The 24,904-nt window shown below is 38.4% G+C and overlaps 2 protein-coding genes across 3 annotated transcripts in view; both read right to left on the minus strand.

The window, feature by feature from the left end:
* The window catches only part of LOC102698488 (calcium-activated potassium channel subunit beta-4), a 45,811-nt gene extending 45,125 nt beyond the window's left edge, over window positions 1-686 (minus strand). The window contains exon 1 of one of the 2 annotated variants that reach the window (XM_006633519.3): window positions 312-681. The gene's annotated coding sequence lies outside the window, so the exon portion shown is untranslated. Of the gene's footprint in view, window positions 1-311 lie in introns of both variants that reach the window. The other variant, XM_069192292.1, reaches the window with a different exon arrangement.
* Window positions 687-10,341: 9,655 nt separating this feature from the next.
* The window catches only part of cnot2 (CCR4-NOT transcription complex, subunit 2), a 79,909-nt gene continuing 65,346 nt past the window's right edge, over window positions 10,342-24,904 (minus strand). Inside the window, 6 exon segments of the mRNA XM_069192293.1 lie at window positions 10,342-11,582; window positions 15,519-15,663; window positions 19,815-19,915; window positions 21,922-21,971; window positions 22,067-22,128; window positions 24,576-24,732. Of these exon segments, the coding sequence (XP_069048394.1) occupies window positions 11,496-11,582; window positions 15,519-15,663; window positions 19,815-19,915; window positions 21,922-21,971; window positions 22,067-22,128; window positions 24,576-24,732 (602 nt within the window). The 3' untranslated portion in view covers window positions 10,342-11,495.

Raw genomic sequence — 24,904 nt, forward strand, 5'->3', positions numbered from 1 at the left:
TTTCGTATTTCCAATGGTTATCCCTATTGTTTACATAAGTGGATCTACGGCTTTATAAAGCTTAGGGTAATCTTTCTGCACCGCACACGATAAAACACCATAATTCTGGGCCTACAAAAACGTAAAGCCTTCAGTTTACAGATGCAAAATAAATAATTCCGTATATATTTAAATTGCTCAACAGATGCTATGTTGATTACGGTGGTCTGCGAAAAACACGTGTTTTAAAAGATGCAGGACTCACATCAGCTCTTTCCTGGACGTTTTTCACGTCGGTATCTCTACCGGTTTGCGTGCAAGTCCTCACTTACCTTAACGACTTTATTCCTTCCAGGATTCGAGTTCATTGCAGCTTCGGACAGACTTCTAACTGGTGCCCTAGTTTTCAGAAAGGAACCGATGTGCTTGCTAACACGACAGGAGAAAGAAAAAAAAACAACAGCTTGAACGTCTGTATGTGAGCACGGCAGTTTCGGAGTTCGTTCTCGTTAATATTCGGTTTTATCATTTTGCTTTATGAAAGAACTGGATAACCACGAATTAAGAATGTTTCCTAATTAAAGCCAACTGAAGAGCAGCAATTTAGTGTCTAAAGTGCTTATTATTAATTATGTTTATTTAATCTTGTGTGTATGCACATCATACTGTATTATCATCTGCTCCAATATCCATCCATTTTTACTGGATCAACTACACAGACCAAAAGCGAGCACATTAACTGTGCTTAATGTAAAAGGTGGTAAGCAAACTGATCCAATCAATTAATGGGTGGTGCTGAAAAGGTGGTAAGCAAACTGATCCAATCAATTAATGGGTGGTGCTGAACCTTAAGTAAAAATGAAAAACGGGTTGTGTTGATCTGCTTAATTGTAATAATTTTCTCACTGAGTTGTCAAGGGCTCTGCAGAGTCATGAAACGTAGTGACTGTGCTTTTTCCAACTCAGATACTGGGAAGGGTGGATATAACTGTTGCAAGCAAGTTTCCAACCTGAGTATCGCTCTGATACTACTTCTACATTTAAAAAAAGAACAATGAATCCCAATGGAAGAAAACTAATTTATCACTTCATGCGAGAGGCCAGTCCTCAACAGCACCGAGTGGACAGCGTAGTTGACTGTCACTAAGGAAAAGGAGATCTCAGAGACTGAAGCAGACAGACCAGCAGGTCATGGGGTAGGAGGTAAATGTGACAGAGTAATGTTTTACGTTTTGAGTAGAAACACCTGCCTCCATAAATAACAGTGTTTCAAAACCTGTTAGACCACAAGAGAACAAATGCTGAATAGCACTCGGTAATAACAATCAGGTTTAAAAGGGCTACATCTGTGCTTCGTTTAAAGACTTTTTGCTTTATTAACCAAGGCTTGGTGTCGGTATTGTTGAATGAAAGCTCAGATGTAATCATAACTTTCTTTGGAAACAGATGACAATGAAAATTTGCTTGCCTCCTCCAACACTTCACAACCCAAATCACTGGTAGAAATTTACAAATCTGATGGGATATCCATCCATCTGTTATCAGAAAGTACTTACACCTGGTAGGGGTCATGGCAACCTGGAGTATGATGGGATACATGAATATTCATGGTTACTGACAAATCCTATAATCAATTTCTTATCACTGTGCCATAAGAAATTGATTATAGGATTTGTCAATAACCATGAATACGTCTTAGCAGTGTTGTATTGCTCTTAATAAAAAACAGCACATACGCGCTAGCAGTATGACTTTTTGCACTCCGAAGATCTTTTTGCATGACTTTCAAATATTAGACCAGTTTATGTTTTCAGTTCCAAATGCATACAGTACATGAAAAACTGATGCATTTTGATTAGCTGCCTATTTCTCTGCCACCTTATTTTGAATTCCCTGCAAGACTAGTCTGTTGCCTGTTGCTAGAACACATTGCAATGAGCTTATAGCAATTTCTTTAATTCATTTAAGCAGACTTTCAATTTAACAGAGGCACGCTTCAGTGCTGTTCTTGAACTGTTTAGTGCTGTTATCTTTATATACCTGTCAGCCATTTTAAAGCTGGCCAAGGGGTTCCTTATCATAATGCACATGAAGTTAAAAAGATTAAATATCTAATTTTAAAAAAGGGCAACAGATTTAATAAATATCCGTACGTGGAGTGGAGCTGCAAGTTACAAAAGAAACTTTTTCTTGCGTCCTTTAACATCAGACAAACGTTTCACAATTGATTTAACAATACAGGTCTTGCTAACTATCCTTATTATCTCCAAAATCATCCTGCTGCAAACTGGAATAGTGTTACCTTCAATTCTCTCAAGATCAGTCTTGACTTCAAATACCCATACAATGCCTGGCTACTTTCTGATTAACTGTGTACCTTAAAGATTCTAGCCTTTTGCAGAACGATAGAGAGAAATCTGGAAGATATGCTTAGATATTCTTGGGTCACATCCACATCCTGTAGCCTTAATTGATGGTCATATGTAGGACTGGGGCTCTCTAGTAAGTGACTTACTGGGAACGTTCAAACCTGCAGTGTGGTCATGGTGATGGAGCCTCCTCTTCTCCAATTGGCAACAAACCCCCTGTCTGGGGCCACATATACAGTGACAAAAGACAAGCGGCTCAAAGTTAGGCAATTCAGAGGAGTCACATACACACACTCAATTCCAAATATAACAAAATAGGAGCCAAATGCTAAAAAGGAATGAATACCTTTACTTCAACAAAAATATTTGTCCTTCTGTGTAAACTGTTAAATATACAGTAAGCCACTTGCAGCATATGTTTTAAGCGTTACAGAAGTGAAAATTACATTGTTTTAATTAAACAAATTTGGCAAGACAACTATACAGTATTTCATCTAATATGTTAATGTAGCATTACTTAATAATCACTTGTGTGGATCAAAACCCTTAAGTGTTTAAGAGCCGGGTTTCTTGATAGTCACAGATTATCTAGGATTTTAATATTATAGAGGTATTTTGGAATAATATTGGAATTTGACAGGAATACTCTGCCTTTGGCACTCAGAAATCTGTTAGAACTATAGTTGTCATTCCTTTTTTCTGAACTCCTAAGTGGTAGTAATTAATTGGCAGTAATTAAATTAATTGGTAGTAATTACTCTAGTCCACAGTTTTTCAACACAAACAACAGAAAAAAATAAAGCAAGAAGAACACAATACACATTGAACTTCTGAATACATTATGGAAGTAGCTTTCCAGGATGGGCTCTGGCTCCTCCGTGACTCTGTATTGGAGTGACGGATTACTGGACTACAAAGGAAGTGCAATGGAACAGGTTTGAAGGTTTGATGTTTTCTATAATTAATCGGTAGTGTTTTTTAACACTAGGGCCTGCTGCTTTACTGCACCTCGGGGCAAAATGTTAAAAGGATTCAATGTTTTTTTAACCTAGAATACTCATCCAATTAAGTAAATATTTCACAGTAGAGCCACTGTAGAGCGGTAATAATTGACGAGTCGTTTCTGTTTCTTCCCTGTTGTCCTGTCGCTGGTAGACCTCCTGACTGTTGAGCCCCATAGGGCTGTTCAATGCCATGGCATTATCAATCATTCACTAATGAGATGTACATTAAATATTAAAAACAGAACCACTGTTCGTGAAATAAACATAAAGGCGTTGGACAGTACACAGGGGCAGTTTGGAGTGCAGGCATTCATTTGTGAATTAGAGAAGGGGATAAAATCTCTCACACCGTGTATAATGAGAGACTTTAGAACTGATTAGAGATAGCAGATTTCCAGAGGTGCTATACTTAATAAGAAATTGTTGATTAAATCTGATGTCTTGCAACCTCCAAGAAGCCCAGAGACGGTGATGCAGGTCGGTGCAACACGTCAGCTCTTAGATAACTTGCACAAGAAATGCAATAAAATGCATCAGTAACAGAATCATGTTTAGGTATCCAGGGAAGTACACTGAAGAGAGTGTTAAGCTCCATTAAAAGCAGCAATATCTGTGATGGGACAGGAGTGCCCGTCAGCAATCATTCATCGCCTGTTACTGAAGAGCAGACTCCCAGAGAAGAACCCAAAAATTACACCTTCGCAAATACTGCATTATTTAGCAACCTTATTTGAAATCAGTTGATTTTAATGGGCTTAAATTGTTATTCAGAACGTGCAAAAAGATGTTTAAATCCATTTCTGTCTTTTGGGGAAGACAATAAACGTACCTCCGCATTATTTCTCTACCTTATTGGGAAAAAATGTGCTAGTGAAATACATGACTGAAGTGATACAGTAATAAATGTGTCCTGAATGTTTAGGGTTTAGTGCAAACTTTAAGTTCCTACATTAGTTATTCTATTTTGGTTTATAGCTCATTTAGACTGCTAAATGCACACAGATGTTAATCTTAAAAAAGAATTGTTAATTATCCTCTGCCAACCTGATCAGAGTAAACATATACTTTTTCTCCCTACTGATTGGTGGCGACAAATACTTTACTTTCCAAAGACAGAACACAGCTACCATGAAGTTAGATTTCCTGAAGCTATTGTATGAAAGCCTATTTCAAATCAGTTTCTTCCCTCCAGTGAAGCTCAAGGTTAAAATGTTGAATTTTCCTGACAAAGAAGCAGAAAAAGGTCAACTAACACCATCTGCTATGTTTGTTTTATCCCTTTAGATAAGTATTGTGGGTGTTGTACTGATCCACGGTATCAGTGCATAAAACACTAGGATAAGAATCAACTCGACCTCAGTCGGGTGCTTTAAGTGATTACAGATCGCCCTCTGCTGGGGTTAGTCAGTAATGAAAGGTTGAATATCCAATTTCACAGAAGTAACATTTTTTCAGCAAAAACATTTATAGTGGATTTATTTAATATATCATGCTACATGTATGCATTAAAAAGTTTCTTTGCAAATAAAAAGAGACGGCATTTTCTCCCTAACATAGTGGTGTCTGGAAATCTAATATTTTAAAAGGACACCTACTGTACATTAATCAAGTACAGAAAACAGCCTACTCCCAGCTGGTCTCTTTTTTCACTTTCCACCTCCTTTACCTTCGCCCTGCTAGAGCAGGAGCTTCCAGGTGTTACTTATCCTGACTCTATGACATCAAGCAATGGTTTCCTGTGCACTTGACCCAAGAGCAAATATGCATAGATGGAATTTCAGAATTTGTGTAGTACAGCACATGGTTTTGTCATGTACCATTTCAAAATACATTTCTTTTCTCTCAAACAAAAGTGGTCTTGATTTAATTTCCATTTAAGGCTAGAATTTATGGATTTACAGTATACTCGCTACAATTTAAATCACTTTAAGGAAGAAATCATGTTTCAAGATCATTTGGCAATTATTATTATTCCATTAATGAATGCTCACAGGTGGTGCAGTGGTTACCATTGCTGCCTTTAAAAAATAGAAAGCAAAAATTTAAACCTTAAACAATGTTATGTACATGATTAATACCATAAGTGCCCTTTGACATTAGTTCTGCTACACAAAGCAATTTGCCTGCTAGCACTTTTAAATCCAAACACCTTTGGTCAAGAGAAGATTTATGCCTGTAAGCCAATCAAAGTACATTTAAGGCTGTTACATTTACCAAGTACTGTAAGCAGTTAACTCTCCTTCTGAGACAAAGAAATCAGCAGCCTGCAGTCTAATTTTATTTTCTCTCAATAAATATTCCTTATTTTTGCTTTAGTGAGCTGGTGCAGTCTAAACAATCTCTGGCCCAATGTTGGTAAAACCAAAAAAGGTAATCTATGATTTCAGCCGTGACAGGAATGAAGTACAACTTCTTGTGTTAGACAGTCATATGGTGGAGAAGATAGATATCTTTATGCTTCTTGGCACAACAACCTCCCCCATCTTGAAATGGGAGGCTAGTGCACACCACTTAGTGAAGAAAGCCCATAAGAGACTATTTTGTCAGGCAGCTCAGAAAGTTGGTTGTGTCTCGGGAAGCCATGGTCTATTTTCACAGGACAACTGAGAGTGCGTTAATGTTTTTTGTGACAGTCTGGTAAGGGGAACGTAGTCACTTAGGAAGGAAAACAGCTGGATAGAATGGAGCACAGTGCTTCGTGAATGAGCAGTGATGGCAGTCACTTATCATCGGCTACTTCTATATACGCAACACGTTTAAATCTAAGACCTCTGAAAATGACAGTATGAGCGACCAATCTCACCCACCCTTTACCCTCTTTCAGCTCCTTCCCTCTGGAAGAAGGCAAAGATCAAATCAGATCAGAGAACAGAGCGGTTCTGGAAGAGTCAACACAATTATAAAAGTATTTAATATTGTATTTATTGGTAAATGTGTGTATTCTGTCTTCACTGTAATGTAGCACTCGGTAGTATGCTGGATAAGTTAACGATTTTTCATTCTTTTCTTGTATCTTTGCTTTGGTCAAGCACACCACAAAAAATTCCTAACATCTCAAAGGGCTGGTTTGGCAATAAAGTTGACTCTGATTTGGATATAAACTGACAGCGATACCGTGTGAAAAGCAGCACAGCTCATTCACTTTCTACGGGAATCAGAAATGCATGAATATGAAGAATTCTGTGGTTGATTAAATTACACAATGGAATAACCAGCACTGTATTTTAGGTTGAATCTGGATACAAACTTGGTGGTAGACAGTTTATTAAAGATAATTGAATGACACCAGCATTTTTTTAGCTGCTTTACAACCTCTTCAATCAGATAACTGGTGCTTTTCAGGCCTAAAAGTTCAAACAATTTACACTTTAGAAACATTATGCCCCAAATTGTTGCTACAATACTTTCTTTAGCACTCATTTGTTTCTAATTAATGGAGGCGGTTCTTCTTCTCAACCGTTTACACTATTGTTTATAAAAAAATCACTATAGTAATTGAAACCAAACCAGATCTTTCACAATTTACTATTTAAATAACTTGGTGAAGTCTAGGGCAGTATTTTAACCCTTTATGGTATCGTTAAGACACTTCAGTTGTCATAATATTCCAAATTCCCTCCATAAAATGGTATTGGAAACTTGGATTCACATTAACTAATCAAATGCGTTTTCCCAGCAAGATATCTTCCTAGCCTGTTTGGAGAGATCAATAAAACTGAATTATTTTTTCAATTACAGAACAATGAAAACGTAGTATTTTAATTGTTTCACGAGACCTGAAAGTAATGCCTTAGAAGAGTGACAGCCAGTGGGGTTTTCATAACGGGGATGAGAAGTAACTAGAACATCGGCAGGGACTGCGTTAGAATGGGCTTTTAAGTAATGAAGATGGGCTCCGTACACTTTTAAAACAAAAAATAAATAAATTGAAAGCTGAGAAAGGACTTAGAACCATTTCTTCTGCCAGGGTCACAGTGCTTTGAGGCAACATCTACTTTGTTAGATTGTGTGCTCAGTGAGAGCAAAGTGAAGCAAGACAGGAGGTGAATCTCACCTTCGAAAGAGTCCAGCAGACAGTGGAGCACAGGCTTGACACTACTTTATCAGCATATCCCCATGTTGCTGGAGCTCAAGTAGCCATCTGCCCATCGACAGCCAGCAGGCTTCAGGTCTGTCTTCCTTGCTTCTCCACCAGATGAGGGTGTCCTGCTCAGGCAGTTTGTTGCTGCCAAGCAGCCACATTTGGAGAAGCCGGAAAGGAATTTCCAGCGACACTGGAATCTGAGGACATCAAAGACGTTAAGACCGAAAAGCTCTTTGGACTGCGCTTCTCCATGAACCTGTAGAGAAGATAAACTGATTTTACCTAGTCTTAGACTTCCGAGGTTGTAGATACTTTACTTCACAACTTAAGCTCCAATTGGATTTTCCAGAGTAAACTCTCAAGCCTGCCGACTTCGAAACGACAACGAACTTGGTAAAAGGAGGTTTTGCTGAACCATCAGTGGAACACACTAGAATACTGGAACTGGGCTGGTACATCAATGTGGAAGTACAAAGGCCATAGAGCACAAATCACACCAGCTAACCAGTTAATAACTAAATGTCCAACATTGATGACTGAAGGAACTGAATCATTTTAGTCTATAACAGAGAAGAGTACGAGGGGAACGGATACAGCCATCCAAACCCTGAAAGGCATTGCCAAAGTCAACCCCAGCGTATTGCTTCCGAATTGGCAGTGAAACATGAACCAGAGATTGCAGGTACGCAATGTACGCAAACTATGTGGACGTACATTCAAACCCAAGAAGAGGAGGCACTTTTTTACTCAAGAGGTTCTGGGAGTACTGAACAAACTATACAGACAAACTGCTGAAGTATACAGCCTGGCTCCTTTCACGAAATGACTGGATGAGATCCTGGACTCCCAATTCCATTAACTACTACCAAATGGGCCAGATGGGTCGAATGGCCTCCTCTTTTTTTTGTAAAGCAATTTGTAACTGTTCTTGTTAGAAACAGTAAGAGTGGAAGCAGAAATAGGGACTACTGAGAGGTTTTACTAAAAGCTTATTCAGAGCACAGGGTGAGACCTATACTAATAATATTATGTAAAAGCCAATTACAAGTCCATGACAGGGATTTCTTGTGGTGCTGCAAGACTCTCTAAAACACTTGGAGCAGGGAGAGAGCAAACTCTGGAAAAAAAGGGCTCACAGTCATAACCCAAGTGCTGTTTCAAGTGTGATTCAGAAATTCAGATTTAATACACAGTGACTTCAACGGACTGGCTAAAAAGAAAATACGTCTGAAATATGTTTCCTAAGGTTAACTGCTTTTTTTCAATACAGGGTCGTGGAGCAGCCAGAGCCTATCCCAGCATGCAACATGAGCAAGACAGGATATACCCTTGATGGAATGCCAGTCCACTGCAGGGCACTACAGTATGTGGAATCTTTATCTTCACATTTCTTGCACTCAGAAGGAAAGACAGGAGCCATCCATATAAACAATCCAACGCAAACAGAAAGGCAATGAAAAGGTTCTGAACTCTGAAAACCTCTCAATATTTCAGTATTTTGTATTTCACTGTGCTTGCTAGAGGACATGAACAAGCCCCACCAGCAAAAATAACTGGAGAATCACATCAACATTCTCATATAGCTTTAACTCGCAAATATAGCATTCTTACCGACCAACCATTGTTTCAAAAGCGGATCTTATTTTTCAAGTTTGTGCTCATGCATAAAACAGCGTTTTGTCCTAAACACTTAACAATAATCCTGTGCATTTCTATAGCGTTATTACATAAAGGAAAGGACCCACTTGACTGAGAGCACCCACCTGGGTAACACACAGCAGCCACTCTGTGCCAGCAGTCCCACCACACAGCAGATCAGCTGAAGTTCGACCAGTTGAATTAACTCAGTTAAAGTTAAAACAATTAAAACCAAAAAAATAAAACCATCTTTATTTAGGCCAGACTGTTTGCCTCCCAGTCAAAAAAAAACTATTTAATCTTCTCTGCAGAACTATTTAAAAAATGAAAGCCTAGACATGAGGGATATAAAAAAAATCAAACGACTCTAAAAATGTCTTATAGAAAAATTCAGAGCACAACCACAAAATGAAAAAAGGCCAAACAAAAGCATTGACTCAAATCTGACCCCACAGCTCTAAGCCTCATAGAAGAGGTTCTGTATACAAGTCCCATTGTAGCAATCTGCTCTTTGCACAGCAGATATACTGTAGCATAAGCAGTCAATCCTCAGATCTGCCTCACTATTTAGAGAGCATACAGTTTCTGCAATCATCTCTGTTACCCCTTGGGCTGTAGAAATAGTGCTACAATGCCTCTGAGGGTACACAGAATGCACTATTCCTTTGGGTGCCAAAACCCTGTTAAGGAAACAAAAAAAAAAAAGCTGTCGCATTGTGTTCAGAATGAAAAACTGACCTTAACAGTCACCTTAAAAGCCTCTCAAACGTCCAAGCCCACCTAGAAAAGCTGTGGAAAAGAACAATGAAAATGATTTTACAGCTTTTCTCTGTCACATATCTAGTGGCTTAAACTTTGAGATATCTGCAAAGTTTGCAAGTCATGCCTAAGAAGCCACTCGTTATTCACAAATATCTCCTGACTCAATTACAAGACTTTGCACCAAAAAAAAAGAAAAAGCCCACTTTGATGTGGCATCCACATCGCACAGGGCAAAACCAATTTGATACATCTGATACTGCTTTTCTGCAATTACACCACAACCAAAGAGCTGTCGAGTCAGGGGAGGGAGTTCAAATTACTACCTAGTTCTATAACATTTTCAGCAAGTGTCAAATTCATCAACCGTGTCCAAAAATCACTGGCTTCGTCTCTTCCCATCCTGCAATACTGTAAGCCCCGAACCTCCCTCCCCAAGTGCTCTATACCTGGATGCATAATAGTGTGACTTTTGGCAAGCATTCTTAAATCAAACTCAACACTGCAGTCAGGAGAGCTTTTCTACTTTATTACAAAGAGAAGAAGCTTTAACGTGGTCAGAAAATACAAGATTGATCTGTTTATTTTTTTATTTGTTTTTTTTTTCCTATGAAATGCTGCTGTGCAAACAGCCAGAGTGAAATGCCTCAGTTCTCTTCCTCGAATCCCGTTGTGTTCAGTTGGGTATGGATGTCCTTGGTTGCTGAAAATCTGGCCCGTTTTGTTTTAAGTGCACAGGGCGACACCATGGTCCCCAGACCAGCAGTTCCAGAATGTCCTGTTTCCATGTATTGCATCCATGCACACCTCCTAAAAATGAGGTACAGCAGGGCAAGTATTTTCCAAAATAGATGTCATATATATATAATATATACACATTCGTACATACATATCTTTATTCATGTGATGTCCAAAAATTAAAAAAATGTACACGTTTATTACAAAATCGTAACAAAGACTGGACAGTGTTTTGCTCATTCTGGAACGATGAAGCTCAGTAATGCACAACCCTGGAGAGCTGTCCAGACGTTGCAGCAATAACGTTCACTCAAACAGTCTCGTATTAAGCTAGGCAGAAATCGCCCTTCAAGAAAGGTGTGGGAACGGGTTGGGGCAGGGAGAGGGATTTGCAAAGGAGGGTAAGGGAAGAGGTGGAGGAAAAAAAAATAACGAAAAAAAAGTGTACAGGCTGCTTATCTTTCCAAACAAAATACGAGAAGTATCTTCACATAAAAAATGCACAAACAATTTTTGTGTTTTTTATTACCAATAGTGCTACAATGAACATTGCATTTTTTTCTGGTCTTTGTTGTTATTTTGTTGGGTTTTTTTTTTAACACTTTGGAAAATTAAGCATAAACCTTTTTTTTTATTTTGTCAGTGTTCCTGCCTTTGAACAAACGGGCATTTGAAAAGAGGCGTAAACAAAATTCAGACCCTGCTCAAACTAAAAAAAAAAACGGAATAAAAATAAAAGAAGAAGCTTAGGTGTTGGGCAGCACATAATCAATAAGGCAGGACCCTCGAAATGGTGAACCCTCTGCCTAAGTCAATTGCCAGATCCTCAAGGAATAAAAACCAGGATGCCTGAGCCACATCAGTTTCTGCAGTTTCAGTGAGTAATGTGCTGAGACAGCCATACCCCATGAACAGGGAAGTCTTTTAGAAGGCTTGCTGAGCTGGGTTATAGTTGAAAGTCGATGGCACATGAGGCCTTTCTTCTAGTTTGTCATATTCCAGGTGAAACTCCTGAAAGCAAACACACACAACACAAACTGTTTAGTCGTCTTTCCAGGTGACAAAGGTATCTGTAAAAAAAGAAGTGGAGTTTTATTTTACCACACATTTTGGGTATTAGAGAATGCTACACTTATCCTCTCGCCGCCGGCCCTCTCTAGGTGACGAGCCTGTTCCCCCCAGTGAGCCTGCAATCTTACTGTCCTGCTTTGACTTCTCTTTTTGACTTGCTGATGTATTTTTAAGGGATAAAGTACAATAGCTACATTGGAAGAGTCTCCTAAGAGTTTTAAATCTAGAGGCAAAAGACCCTTGCTTTTCCTGAGACATGCGAAGAACCACGCAGCTGTTGTTGCTTATAAGGTACAGGCTATGATAAGAAAAGCAAGAGAAATTGACACCTTGTTTACGTGACCAGAAGAGAATGAACTGGCTCAGTTAGGGGAAAGCAGGACTTGCATAACTAAGCCCAACATGCAGAAAAAGAAATACTCAGGGAATAAGGAAGGGGCTCAAATGCTCACTTTGACAACAACGAATGAAAACGAGCCATACGTTGTATTTAAAAACTAACATCTCATAACTCTTCATATCAGATTATAGGTTGTGTACGTACTATTGAATTCTGTAGCATCTGCCATTGTTAACTGTACCTTATCTGGCTATTAACACTGTAAAGAGAAGAATAAAAAGCTTCTAGTACAGAACTTTTGTAACAAAATTAAAAAATGCTCCATATATGAATAATAATTAAGAAAAGATAAAGAGATTACTTGCTCACACTTCATCCAACAAAATGCATCACTTGATTCATTACCAGCCTTACTATTTTTGCTGCAGCTAGAAATTGTAGAAGAAGGAATTAAAAGGGCCTCACTCTGAAACATGGGAAGAAATCGATTGAGATTACATTGATGTCTGAAATGTGACACCAAAAATCATACAAGGGCCTGACAGCTCTACAGCAGAGCCTCAGACATATTCCAAACACTGTGAAACAAGGAGAAGACTTAAGTGCCTGGGCTTTCTGATGAAGCCGATTAGGAAGGTTGCTAATCTGCAACAAGCTGCTGTTTCACATGCTTTCTTCCAAAGTGTTGAAATATTAATGGCATTTTCTTTGATCTTTTAACAGTTTGCTGCATTTTAACGACACTCTCCAGGTGAAAAGACAGCTCAGTCTGTCAATGCTGAAAGCCTGCTCCATTTTTTTACCTCAATGTCCAAATAGTCACTTTAAGGATTAAAACAACTCCACTCGGGTCACACGCGAGATCTTAACGGAGCAGAATAAGGTGCAGAAACAGTGAACGAGAAATGGATATGAAGCAAATGTTTCAGAACAGGGTGGCACGGTGGTGCAGCGATTACCACTGGTGCCACGTAGTGCTGGGACCATGGGTTCAATTTCAGACCTTGGGTGATATCTGTGCGGAGTTTGTATGTTCGCCTCATGTTCATGTGGGTTTCCTTCAGGTGCTCTGGTTTCCTCCCACAGTCCAAAGACACACTGGTAGGGTTAAACTAGAGGAAACTCAGCCCTGAAGTGAGTGTGTGTCCGTGTTTGTATCTGTGTGTGCCCTATGATGGCCAGCCATTCTGTCCAGTGTCTAGCCTGTCTTGTGCCTACTGCTTGCTGGGACAGTCTATGGCTCCCACAGCCCTGTTTCAGATGAAGCAGATACAAAATGGATGGATATTTCGGAACATGTTCCAGTACATTAAGAAAATCAAAAAATACTGAGCTTTCTCCAACCAATGTGAAACCCGAAGCATCACCTGACCTACACAGGCCACAAAAGTTATTCAACAGATGTGTGAAACAGGAAAAGTGTCTAGAACTTGAAAATGTAAATTTACTTAAATATATAGAAATATAAAGGACATGAAGTTACTAATTAATTTCCCGGTTTTACAGCATAGTCTGCACCTTGGGTGAGAACTCAGGAAAGAAAAGCTTTACAAAATTCATTATAGTAACAAAACTCACGACTACAGTTTAAATATAAAGAATCCTTCCAAAACTGTACACAATTCTAATGTCAGCAAAATACTATGCTCCGTATCACTCCAAAACCTGTAGCAGGAATGTTAACTTCTTCCAGGATGTCCATGGATTTTAAAACCTCAGCAGAGAGGTTCACAGCTCTGCAATAACCCATTTATTTTAACTTTTGATTGATAATTCCAGAGCATTAAAGGAACATATAGAAGGAGGCTCTGCAAACCTGACAGCATCATGCAGTTAGGTAAAATGGATGTACAGTAAAAACGAAATAATGAGTAAATGAGGGACACCATATATACTGAAAGCAAAGGCATCCACATAGGTGTTGCTCATGCGTTCATAAGAAAAATAACAGCCTAGCTTAGATGTCTATAATTCTGGCTACAACAAGAAAGCTCAGTGACTTTGAAGAGGGGCGATTGTTGGAGTGAGCTGGACAGAAGCTTCAGTGGCCAAGACTGCTCAACTTGCTGATGTTTCACGAGCAGCATTTTCTAAGGCCACGTCAGCATGGACCTCCCATACAAAGACATCACCAGCAAAGTGCAATAGTGTGTAGAAGCACATCCTCCAAGACTGCGATATTTATGCATTAATTCAAAGTGTAAGACAAAACAAACGAGCAACTGCAGAATAGCTGACTGCATATTTCAACCTGGGACACAAGCAGTCAGTTTCAACATAAACACCAAGACCTCCACAGAATGAGAGCTTACAGTTGAACAGCAGTGCATAAACAGCTCATCACACCTGGCAATGCACTACTACAGTGGAGAAGTGAGAGATGGTCAGATGAATCATTTTTCACCATGTTTTTTGCTAAATGGATCAGTACAAGTGTGGCACCAACCTGAAGAACTGTGCTATCCAGTGCTTGGTTCTAAAAGCAAAGGGTTCTGCAATTCTGAAGAGCACATTGTCCCAGTACGGTTTATGTGCTCTCATACCTTCAAATGGCAAGATCAATGTTACTCACTGCTTAATGACATGGAGTGATCATCTCCACTCCATGTTATAGCTTTTCTTTCCTGCCTGGAGGGTTGTCTTCCAGGATGACAATGTGCAGGTGGTCGCCCTGTGGTTTGATGGGCATGACACTGATTCTAGCTATACAGTACGTCATTCTCAGTCCGCACATCAGAACCCAATCAAGCACTTATGGGACATTCTGGAACGATGCCTGTTAGTGTTTTGGACCTCCATTAACCAGGCGTGAGTTTATCAACTTCCTCATAAAACAATGGTGCTGCATCCCTCCTGGAAGATTCCAGTAACTGGTAGACTCTCATAGTGGCACATACAGGCAATTCTACCATACACGGTGAACCAAAGCCCTATTAAGTGACTTAAAAATGGTTTCTCTATTTTTTTATCCGCCCCCTGTAGGTTAGTCATGTATTCCTAGAAAAAGGCCTAAGAAAAATATGCATTAGAATGTCAAATATTGTATACAGATATGAAACAATGTGATGATGGCATGGTAATGAGGGATCAGAAAAGACGTGAATGTAAACACACATTGGTTAACAAACTTCAAACACAGGCAGAGGAGTATGATAAATAAAGACACGTTCTACACTAAAAAGTTGAAAAAAGTAAGAATGGCGTTTTGGCTGGTAAGCCTTCTCTCGAATGCTGCAGATGTTTTTCTTTTTCTACGTTATAAGTGCAGAATGAACCTTTACTTGCTGCTTTGCATGTGAATGTATTGATGTACCTCTCCAGGTATGTAATAAGACAAGCACGGCTAACGGTCACGCTAAACAAACATGCTAGGTGGCACATCGGACACACACATAACACACCTCTACTACAGGCTGGTCCACAGCTAAAGACTTACAGGGTTAGTGCAGCGCACAATCAGAAAAAAAGATGACCTAGTGTCTCCCATTGAAATGTTAGTATATAAAGGTAGTGGATACTCAAACCAATACCTTTACCTTAGCTACCTTCCTCCAGTTAAGACAGTCAAAGAAGTAGTATGTCCCCCTCTCATAAGTGTTGGTCTTTATTGTTGGCTCCATTCCCGGCGCCCTTGTGATCCACACTCTCTCTTCTTTGTGGTACCTCCAGTCTCGGTTGAATCTTAAAAAAAGGCAACAAAACAAAAGCTACTAAATGAAAGGTAACCGAGGCAAAAGTTTTCAGTACGGCTGCTCTCTGATTTCCTATTTCTTAAACATGGTGCGAAAACCCCTCCAAGACACCTGGGGACAAGAGAATGCTATAAGTTTGTGCTGCATAAAACTCTCAAATAAACGCTCCAAAAACCTGGGTGAGTATGACTAGCCAGGCTGCCACCTAATTTAAATCCTTTTTTGGTCTCTACACTTAAGTCTTAAACTTAAGTTTAAATCTTATACAAGTCATTTTTGCTTTTTTAAATAACAATCGATGGTTTTCCAAATCCAATGAAAGCAGTGATTTGGATCAAGATAACATTTTTGCTAACATTTTGGTATTGTACCTGGAATAAAATTCTAGAATAAAATTGATTTTTTGAGTTCAGGTGGTCCACTTCCAGGTTATTCATAGGTTGTCATCCACCACTTGGCAGAGCAACGGGAAGGTACAGGGAGCAATTAGAGATTGAGTTAGAATTTGATCTCAGTGTCACATTATGAATCTGCATGCATATCTTCAAACTCCGGTCTGTCCTATCATGGCAGTGCTCCTAAGTCTCCCAATGTTTTAGTTCAAAATCAATGGCTTTATTCATCAGTCTGTAAATGGTACAAAAAGATAGCAACTACCTGAAATCATCAGTCTTTGATTCATAATAAAGAAAAGGTTTAAGAAACACTATAATCCCCTATATGAAGGGATTTCAATAAACGTCACAGAGTGCCTTGTAAAAGTACGCTCACCTTATCAGTTTTCACATTTTGTTGCTTTACAGCTTGTAACGATGCTGCTTTGTTATATGCACAAACTATCCCACACATTCAAAAAATAAAAGCAAAAACAAATGATTAAATAGATAACTGGTTTCTAAGAAAAATGGAAATGTCAAGATTGCAAAAATATTCAATCTCCTTGCTGTGAAAAACCCTAAATGCACAAAATTACCTTAAAAACCATGAAATAAGATAAGTGGCCTCCACATGCAATAATATCATGTAACCAGCCCTCTAAGTGGGGTAAAGAATTTCAAGGAGGGATTTAGCCATTAAGACCAAGGAGCTTTCAAAACAGTTATAGAGATAAATTGTAGAAAAGCACAGATCAGGAGAAAGGTATAAAAACGCTGCATATTCCTTTGAACACCGTGAAGAAACAGAATGCATCACACCACCAAGACACTGCCAAGATCTGGCTGTGACACCTGACTGGAAGGAGCTACTAAGTGCAGAGAGAGAGAAAATGTCAATCACTCAGTCAACCCCAATCAATGCTGTCAAGCATGGTGGGGGCAGCTTTATGTTCTAGACCTGCTGCCCATCAGCAGGAACTGGGAAACTTGTCAAGACTAATGGGAACTTTGATGGAGCAAAGTACTGGCAGATTTCAGCAGGACAATGACCCAAAGCACAAGGCTAAAGCTACACTGGAAGGGCTTAACAAGCACTCAGGAGAAATTAAAAGTCTTAGGGCAGCCCAGTCAAAGTCCTGACTTGAATCCTATTGAGAACATTTAGAAAGGCTCCTCAATGCAACATGGGAGAGTTTAAGCAAATCTGCCAAGAATGGGCACAAAATACACAAAGCCACTGTGCAGCAGGTAGAGACCAAAAAGACCTGTAGTTATAATTGGTGCCAAAGGTGCTTCCACCTTATATTCACTTGTGTAAATGTTTATGCAATCAATGCTTTTCTTTTTTTGGGTGGACATATTTACTGTCATTTTCTTCAGCTTAAACAGTCAGATTTTGAATGAAATATTGTTTAAAACACAAATGCAAAATTTTGTAATTTCTCAAAATGGGATACCACTAAAAAGGTCTGAAAACTTCTTGGAGGCACAGTAAAAATGTAATGCTTATCCGAGCAGAATCAAGTTAATTCTTGATTTGAATCAACGTGTAATAATATTTGGAAGCTTGCACTTTGTAGAAATAATCTGCATTTCAAGACATAGGTCTAAATGAGAGAGGAGTACGAATAGTAAGTAAACAGTTTAAGACAAACGCTTCAGAAAATGTACCAATAAATCACTGCTAAAGTCTTTTTATTAAAAAAATACTCGTATTAAGGTGTAAGTCTTATACTGTATTTATTTGATCATGCATAAGCCAACTCGTCCATGTCAATGCATTGTTTCGAATAATGGAAAAAAAGGTCAATAAAGGCTAAAAGCCAACACATTCTCCAAAGCACTGTAGATCCCCACAGTGACTGAAGGGGAAATCATTAAACCAACACGCACACATTAATACACAACGTGGTGCTTATATCATCAATAGAATATAACTGCATCAGCACCCAGCCTCACAATCCAAACAAAGGTCAAACAACACAAAGTTAGCATGTTCAGACTGGGAATTCTGAAACTTCAAAGGAGAATCAAAACCATGAACATTTCACATTTATGCAAGAAACAGCGTTCAGAATACTTCATGCTTAGAATATTTACATTATGCTTTCATTTTTTTAAAGTTAAAATAACCCTATCATCAAACTATGTAGACAACTTATCCATACTTATTCTCTTATTCTTTTGCCCTCTTTTTAACAGTACCCCCTGGATTAGTTTGTACCACCAATGCAAGAGGCAAAATTACGGATGTGATAAAATGTGGCCTGGTGAAAAACAAATGTCATACTGCTATATAAATAGAACAGAACAAAGGTATATTTGTAATAAAGTCCAGAAAAAAAAAATCTTAATAATGGACACTAGACTGAAAAGTGGTAGATTCAACTTTTTGAGAATTCCTTTATAGCCATCTCCCAACATCAGGTTAATGAATATTGACCTGCAGTTTTCAAATAGCTCTCGCACTTTAACCATGGTGGTACATGGTATAACAAAGTTTTATATGTCTTACCTCCTAATACAGCCCCAGGGACACAGAAAGCACTCGAAGGCTTCCAAAGATCAAAATGTTTTTGTTGGATTTTATTTAAAGGAATACTTAGTGATGAGAAAAAAAGGTGACCCTTGTGTTTTCTGGAATTCAATTATTTCTGATAACCAAGTTTCTCTGTGCAATGGTATTACGTTAAAACATTTTTAGAATTGTTTTATACAAGGCACATCAGAAACTCATTCTGTTATATGGTGTTATTGTTCCTATTCCACTGGAGTACGAATACATCTTTAGGGCACTCTATATAGTTAATTGAAATAAACCTTAACAGCTTTCAACAACTGTGTAATTACATACTACACTGTATTCAAGTAATTTCCTTTTCCCATTGTCAACATCTTAAAAGCCAACTGACTGCAGGTCTCCAGGTATCTGCAGGGCACACAGGGCTTGTGCACTTGACTGGGTATCAGTAAAGTGCACAGCAATGAGCTTGAAAAGTTGCTGTATGCGGTGACCTTCCATGCACACCTTATTCAATGTGCCGAGACATTGGCGACTCAAGAGTGTGGTTTAGAAATGACACAGGACACGTGCGCCCTATTTTAAGTGCCACTCAACTCCAGGCACCACTGGGGCAAGCCAGCAATGATGCTTTTTTCCATTTATTTTTCTCGAGCTGTCAAATAAAGCATTGGATCAAGGCATGATTTCATTACAAAAACTCAGAATGCAGGATTGCATACAAATCACATCCCCAAACTTCTCAGAGATGTGACATACCTCAGGCTTTTTCACCTGGTGTGTTTCTTAGATCTGTACCAAACTGAAATCTGCATAAAATTTACAAACTCAATATACTTTTATTTTTTAAGACACACCTAGGTTGTTCATTATGTTTGAAAAGTGTTTAAAGCAATGTTTACTTGATTTGATTTAAAACACCACTACTCTGGAGGGTTAATGGTTTAATGGTTAAAGGTTCTACTGGGTGAACTGACTACCAGCAAGTCAGGTGTTTTAACAGGACTGTATAGCTGAAGCTGAACAGCTCTTGGCACTGACCAGAAACTACAGGTGGAGTTGAGGCGAAATCATTTTATTGGAAATGGGATATCAGAGACCAGCAAAACCATCTTGCAGCCACAAACAGGAGCCACAGGAGATATTTTGAAACAGTTTACCCTCTTTAAGGGAAAGAAAGAGCGCAAATCGGAGCACAACATTGTATGGAAAAACTGTCTGTAGATAAACTTTAATACATACAGCTCAACTGCTGCTAGAAGCTGTAAGAGGTCTCCTCCGTTCATGTAGTACAAGTAAAAAAGCAGGTCTTCTCCATACCGCGAAAGTTTTATTGCAGCCAGCTGTGCAGATGAGAGGCAACAAGAATGTTAAAATGTTTACATTGCTTTTGATATGATCAAAACCCATCAATGCATTAATACCACAGAAAGACAAGCTTTAATTATAAGTTTACAACAAGTTTTAAATGGCCGTGCTTGCAAGTAGGAAAAAAATATATCTTACTGATTTAAAACGGCACCTGTTCTGCATCCTTATGTTAAACACAACAGATAAAATATAAAAGGGATATACATTTTATACTAGTGAAAATATGTATTAAAAAAGACAAAGAATAATAAAACAGAAATAAAAAACACCACCTGTAGCATTAAATACTTTATACTTTATACTTTAAAGTGTTGGAAGCAGACTATCAACACCTTCTGATTGAAGGTAAGTGAAAAACTGATTCTAAAACACTGAGCACATTGCAATTTATTAGAATTATTTGTTAAAGAGCCAGTAAGTTTTTCAAAAGATGCTTGTTGCACCACTAAGCTAAACCATTGTTCATGTGATGCATTTTTCCTTTTCTTCCAGTTTAGAATTACTTTCTGTGCAAAAATGTTGTTTTCTAGTGTGCAATAAAAGAGGAGAGGTCAATAGCAAAACACAAGGAAGTGGAAACTGTAACAATACAGCCCAGGATGTCAGTATTTGCAACATTTAGAACTAAAATTGTGAATTTAATGCACAGTCCCAAAATGAATGCTTATGGTAGCATTTTGTGAGCATTGTAAATGTCTGTTTTCGAAAGCCTCTTAATGAATAGGCTTTCTCATGTACAGTATCTTGTATGCTGTCTTGGCTGGACGTGTGCTTGTACGCCACTTTTTAAGAAAAACCTGCCTCACTTCATTATTTCATATCACCAAAACCACAAAACCTTTACAGAAAACCTTTTATCAATCCAAAAGTGTTCAACTAGGGCTTCACAAAACCGTTTTTAGAAATTGTAGAAAAACTATCTTATCTCCAGACCTGGAGGCTATTGAACGTTATTGACTTTGTAGTAAATGTTTGAAGCAGGATTACCAGAAATAAGGCGATCTGATTGGTAAAAAGCGCTGTCATTCATTGTATTTTCAGCCATTCAGAGCCCTTAGGGGGTAAGACTTCCTCTAGAAGCCTCAGGCTGCATTCAGCCTGCCTTTTAGCTATCGATCTTTGACTCAGAAAGGGTAATCAATCATTTTTTATCAGTTTCTTAACAGTGCTCCTTTTTTTCACACCAGAAGGCACCCCTGAGGTTTTTATTCATTGCATAACAGCAGATAAAGGCTCTCTAGCAGTGTCTTAAGGTTTTTATAGCAGTTGCAATGGTTTTTATTGTTATTATTTTCAATATTTTTACAATTTTTTATTACATGCGTGAAATTTCATTCCAGGTCCAGTCTTCACAAAACATTATGTAGATCTTTTTCTAATTGATCAATTTGTCACAGATTTTTATCCAAGCTAGTAGTCACCTAGAACAAGGTTTTCAAATCACTCCCAGGACATTTCCAGGCCAAGAATTGAAAATTCTGACCTCTGAAGACTAAAACAACATTTCCGCCTGCTGTTTTTTTTCATGTTTGTCTGCTTAGTGGACACATTAAGAAATATAAGAAATTTGACTGTTCACACTCAAAGCCAAGGGGGTTAGCTTCAATTTAAGACAAGACCTGAACCAGGCTCATGCTATGTTCTGCTGCAGAGATATAACAAAATGTTTAAGGGGTGGAAATACCAGGCGGACATTGGCTAAATGGGTCTCTGCCACTGTTGCATAAAATAGTTAATGTTGTGACAAACTCTATTCTTTATGTAAAAGCAAAGACTTAAACGTTTAAGGCATTCAAACAAGAACTACACCCAAAACATAACTTTTATCATGCATTAAACTGTACATGCAAATGTATTGGATAAATAAAAGTAAACATGATCACATCACATCATCCAGATAACTGAAGTGCAGAATCACTATGATTTATATTCAAACTGAAAACCTATGAACCAATTTGCTCAGCTTGGCAGCACTTACCTTATCCCTTATGTGAATGTTCGTTAAATACTCAGATGGAACATGGAAGTCTGAAAGAGAACCAGAAAAGGCAAGTTGTCAACATGAAGCATGGTGGAAATCTGCATTATTCCATGTTGAATCATCAGGTTTCTGTGCCACTCACCAATATCCTGAGGTCGACAAGGTGCTGATGCCCATGGAGATGCAAACTTAGGGTAGAGATTTCTGTAAGAGGTTTAAAAAAAGGTTTTACTCTTTCCTATTAAAAGAATCAAGAAGACGAGAGTTAAATTCATCTACAATAGAACACATCATAAGATGAGTAAAAGAATGATTCCTGATCCCTGGTTCGAAAGCTTGATCTGATAGTGATTTAAGTGGATTTTGATTTCCCAGTATATTGCAATTTGTTTTTACTAAACTGTAGCAATTTGTTCACCAGCACAAACCTTTGTTCTGCCAAAAATGGGTGAACCAGTGCTGTCTGCTGGAATGTAACAGATTCACCCACAGAACACAGAATATCCAGACCTTTCAGCCATATACATATACATATGGACCCAGTCTCTCTAGAGTAGCAAAGCATTAGAAACTAGGCAGTATCAGTATCCAGGACTTCATTGATGCGCTCATCCTTCGTTGCTCAAGTACCTTCAACTTTGAGACACTCTCTTATTGGACGCAGAGCTCTGGATGTCTTGACTCATACCAGGCCTTAAAAAGTCACTTTAAAAGGGCCAATTACCTAGAAGCACACTTGGCAATTCAAGGGAGACATACCTGCCATCTTTCAATGCTTTCAACTATGAGGCAGCCCCCCTTTGATTTTACTGGCTATCAGATTTCAATTATATTCCTTTCCCAACCATGCTGCTATTCACACACAGCATCTTTCTGTATTTCAGTATAGAAAATTGGCACAAACAGCTCACTACAGATTAAGCTTTTATCTTAACTTTGGAGACAATTTTTTTATACCACGCATCTGAATAAAAACTTTTAGGAAAATTCAGTAAACACAGTAATTTTTGAAATTTCATTAGTGCTTTAGATACTTATATCAACTTGTGAAATTCTATCGTACAAGCAATGCACGTTATTGGTAACAGATGTATTTAAACAGGAAAACAGGGCACTAAGTCCAGGCAATGCCCTGAAGAGGAGGCAGTGCCCTGCACTGGTAGAACATGGGGCAGCGGGGCAAAGCAAAAGCACTCTGCAAAAACAATTTAAATTGGAAAAACTAAACACTTGTAAAATCTGTAAGGTCTTCAAAGGACTGTAGCTCATGCCCTAACAACAACAGACCTTCTGCCCACTACTGACAGCAATAACCTTAATACTCAATGCCATCCTTACAGAATGTGCTCCAAAGAGTTTTTTATTTCTACGGTCTAGCAACATCATAGTTTTAGAGAAAAGTGAAATATTGATGATTAATATCAAATATTGATTGTCTGATTTCAGAAATACAGCACCGCCTCGAAAAAATCAATACTGGTAAAATGTAACGCTCTTCTGGATTTCTGTTGTATTTGGGGGAAAGTGAACACGGGAGGTTTAGTTATAGTTTATTGCTGCGTCAAAGCAGGCCGAATAAATCTGTTAGGGCAGTATGACCCCACTGTGTGAAAGGACAGATTAAAAAACAGAGCATTAGATGAGAACAAGAGATTAAAATTAATCTTTACACACTGCGTGACAATTACCAGCAGGGTGAGCAAAAACACAGTATAAGATAAATTGTGCCCAGGAGACTGAAAGCTCAATTTTATCTTGATAAGAGCTAAAACCTGCTACCCAACTGTCTAAAAACGATCCTTAATCCTCTATAGAGTCCTTCAGTCCGCATCAGTTAAAAAATGTGGTGTTAAATCCCTGATAGAAAATTGATCCTTTCACACAGTACGCATGCATTTCTTTTCTTAATCCATACAACCCGAGAAGAACAAGAGATTAGAAACCATTTTTTTTTACCAACCAGTTAGTTATTTTGCTTTCAGCTCAGACTCAGTATAGCCAAAATCTGCAATATAATCTTTGATAATTCCTTCTGTACCAATCCTTAATGCTCTGTATTTGAATTACGGTTTCAGAATTTACCATTAAGGTTTATACAGTACTTAGAAAAGAAGCTTTGACTTATCTGTGGCAGTAGTTATCTGGGTCTGAAGGTGGGGGGGGGTGCATTTATAACTTCAATGAACTGTTTCACAAATACCTGCTGCCAGCAAAAAAGCACCAAATTTTATTTTTTTTTACGTTTGCGTGTTGTTCTTCTCACTCGAAGGAAAACAAGATTTTAAGGCAATAAAGCAAAAAAAATCATTGGAAAGTGATCAATTTCAGGGGCTGAGAACCCTAGATCATGGTTCAACACACGGTCTTGAAAACAAATCTGCTGTTGCTTAACATTAGGCATACCTCTGACTTTCTCTGATCTATCAAAGATGGTGTATTTAGGCGATTTTTGATTAAAAGGTTAACGGGCAGTATTCATTCTTAATGTAGCTGATGCTTCTTTTTATTTTGATTAAAAACTTAATCATAATGATCTTTAAACCTAACCCTAAAAATTCCTAATGATCAACCCATGAAAAAGATGAAAACCAATTTCTGTAATGTGGTCAAAGGGTCAGTGGTTGTATTGCAGATCCTCTGATGATACTTACTCTGGAGAGTTGAGATTGAGCCCTAGTGTTGTCAAGTCACTTCCTAACGCAAGGTGTACCATCCCTGGATCCGTCTCTGCTGCCCGGATGAATGTTAACAAACCAATCATCCCAAACTGGTCCGTTACCATTCCTGAAGGAATGTTTGTCACCCGACCTGGAGGGTCAACATATTGGGAGAATTACACTTTTTTTAATCATGTAATACAATTTTTGTATTATCACGTTAGATAACTCTAGTTGACAAACAGCTGAAGATTATGCTGAACTGGTTTCCACAGTCCCTAAAACGCGAACAAATTCCTTAATTTACTTTGCTTCAGAATTCA

This window comes from Lepisosteus oculatus, chromosome 7, assembly GCF_040954835.1.
Source record: "Lepisosteus oculatus isolate fLepOcu1 chromosome 7, fLepOcu1.hap2, whole genome shotgun sequence".
NCBI lineage: Eukaryota > Metazoa > Chordata > Actinopteri > Semionotiformes > Lepisosteidae > Lepisosteus > Lepisosteus oculatus.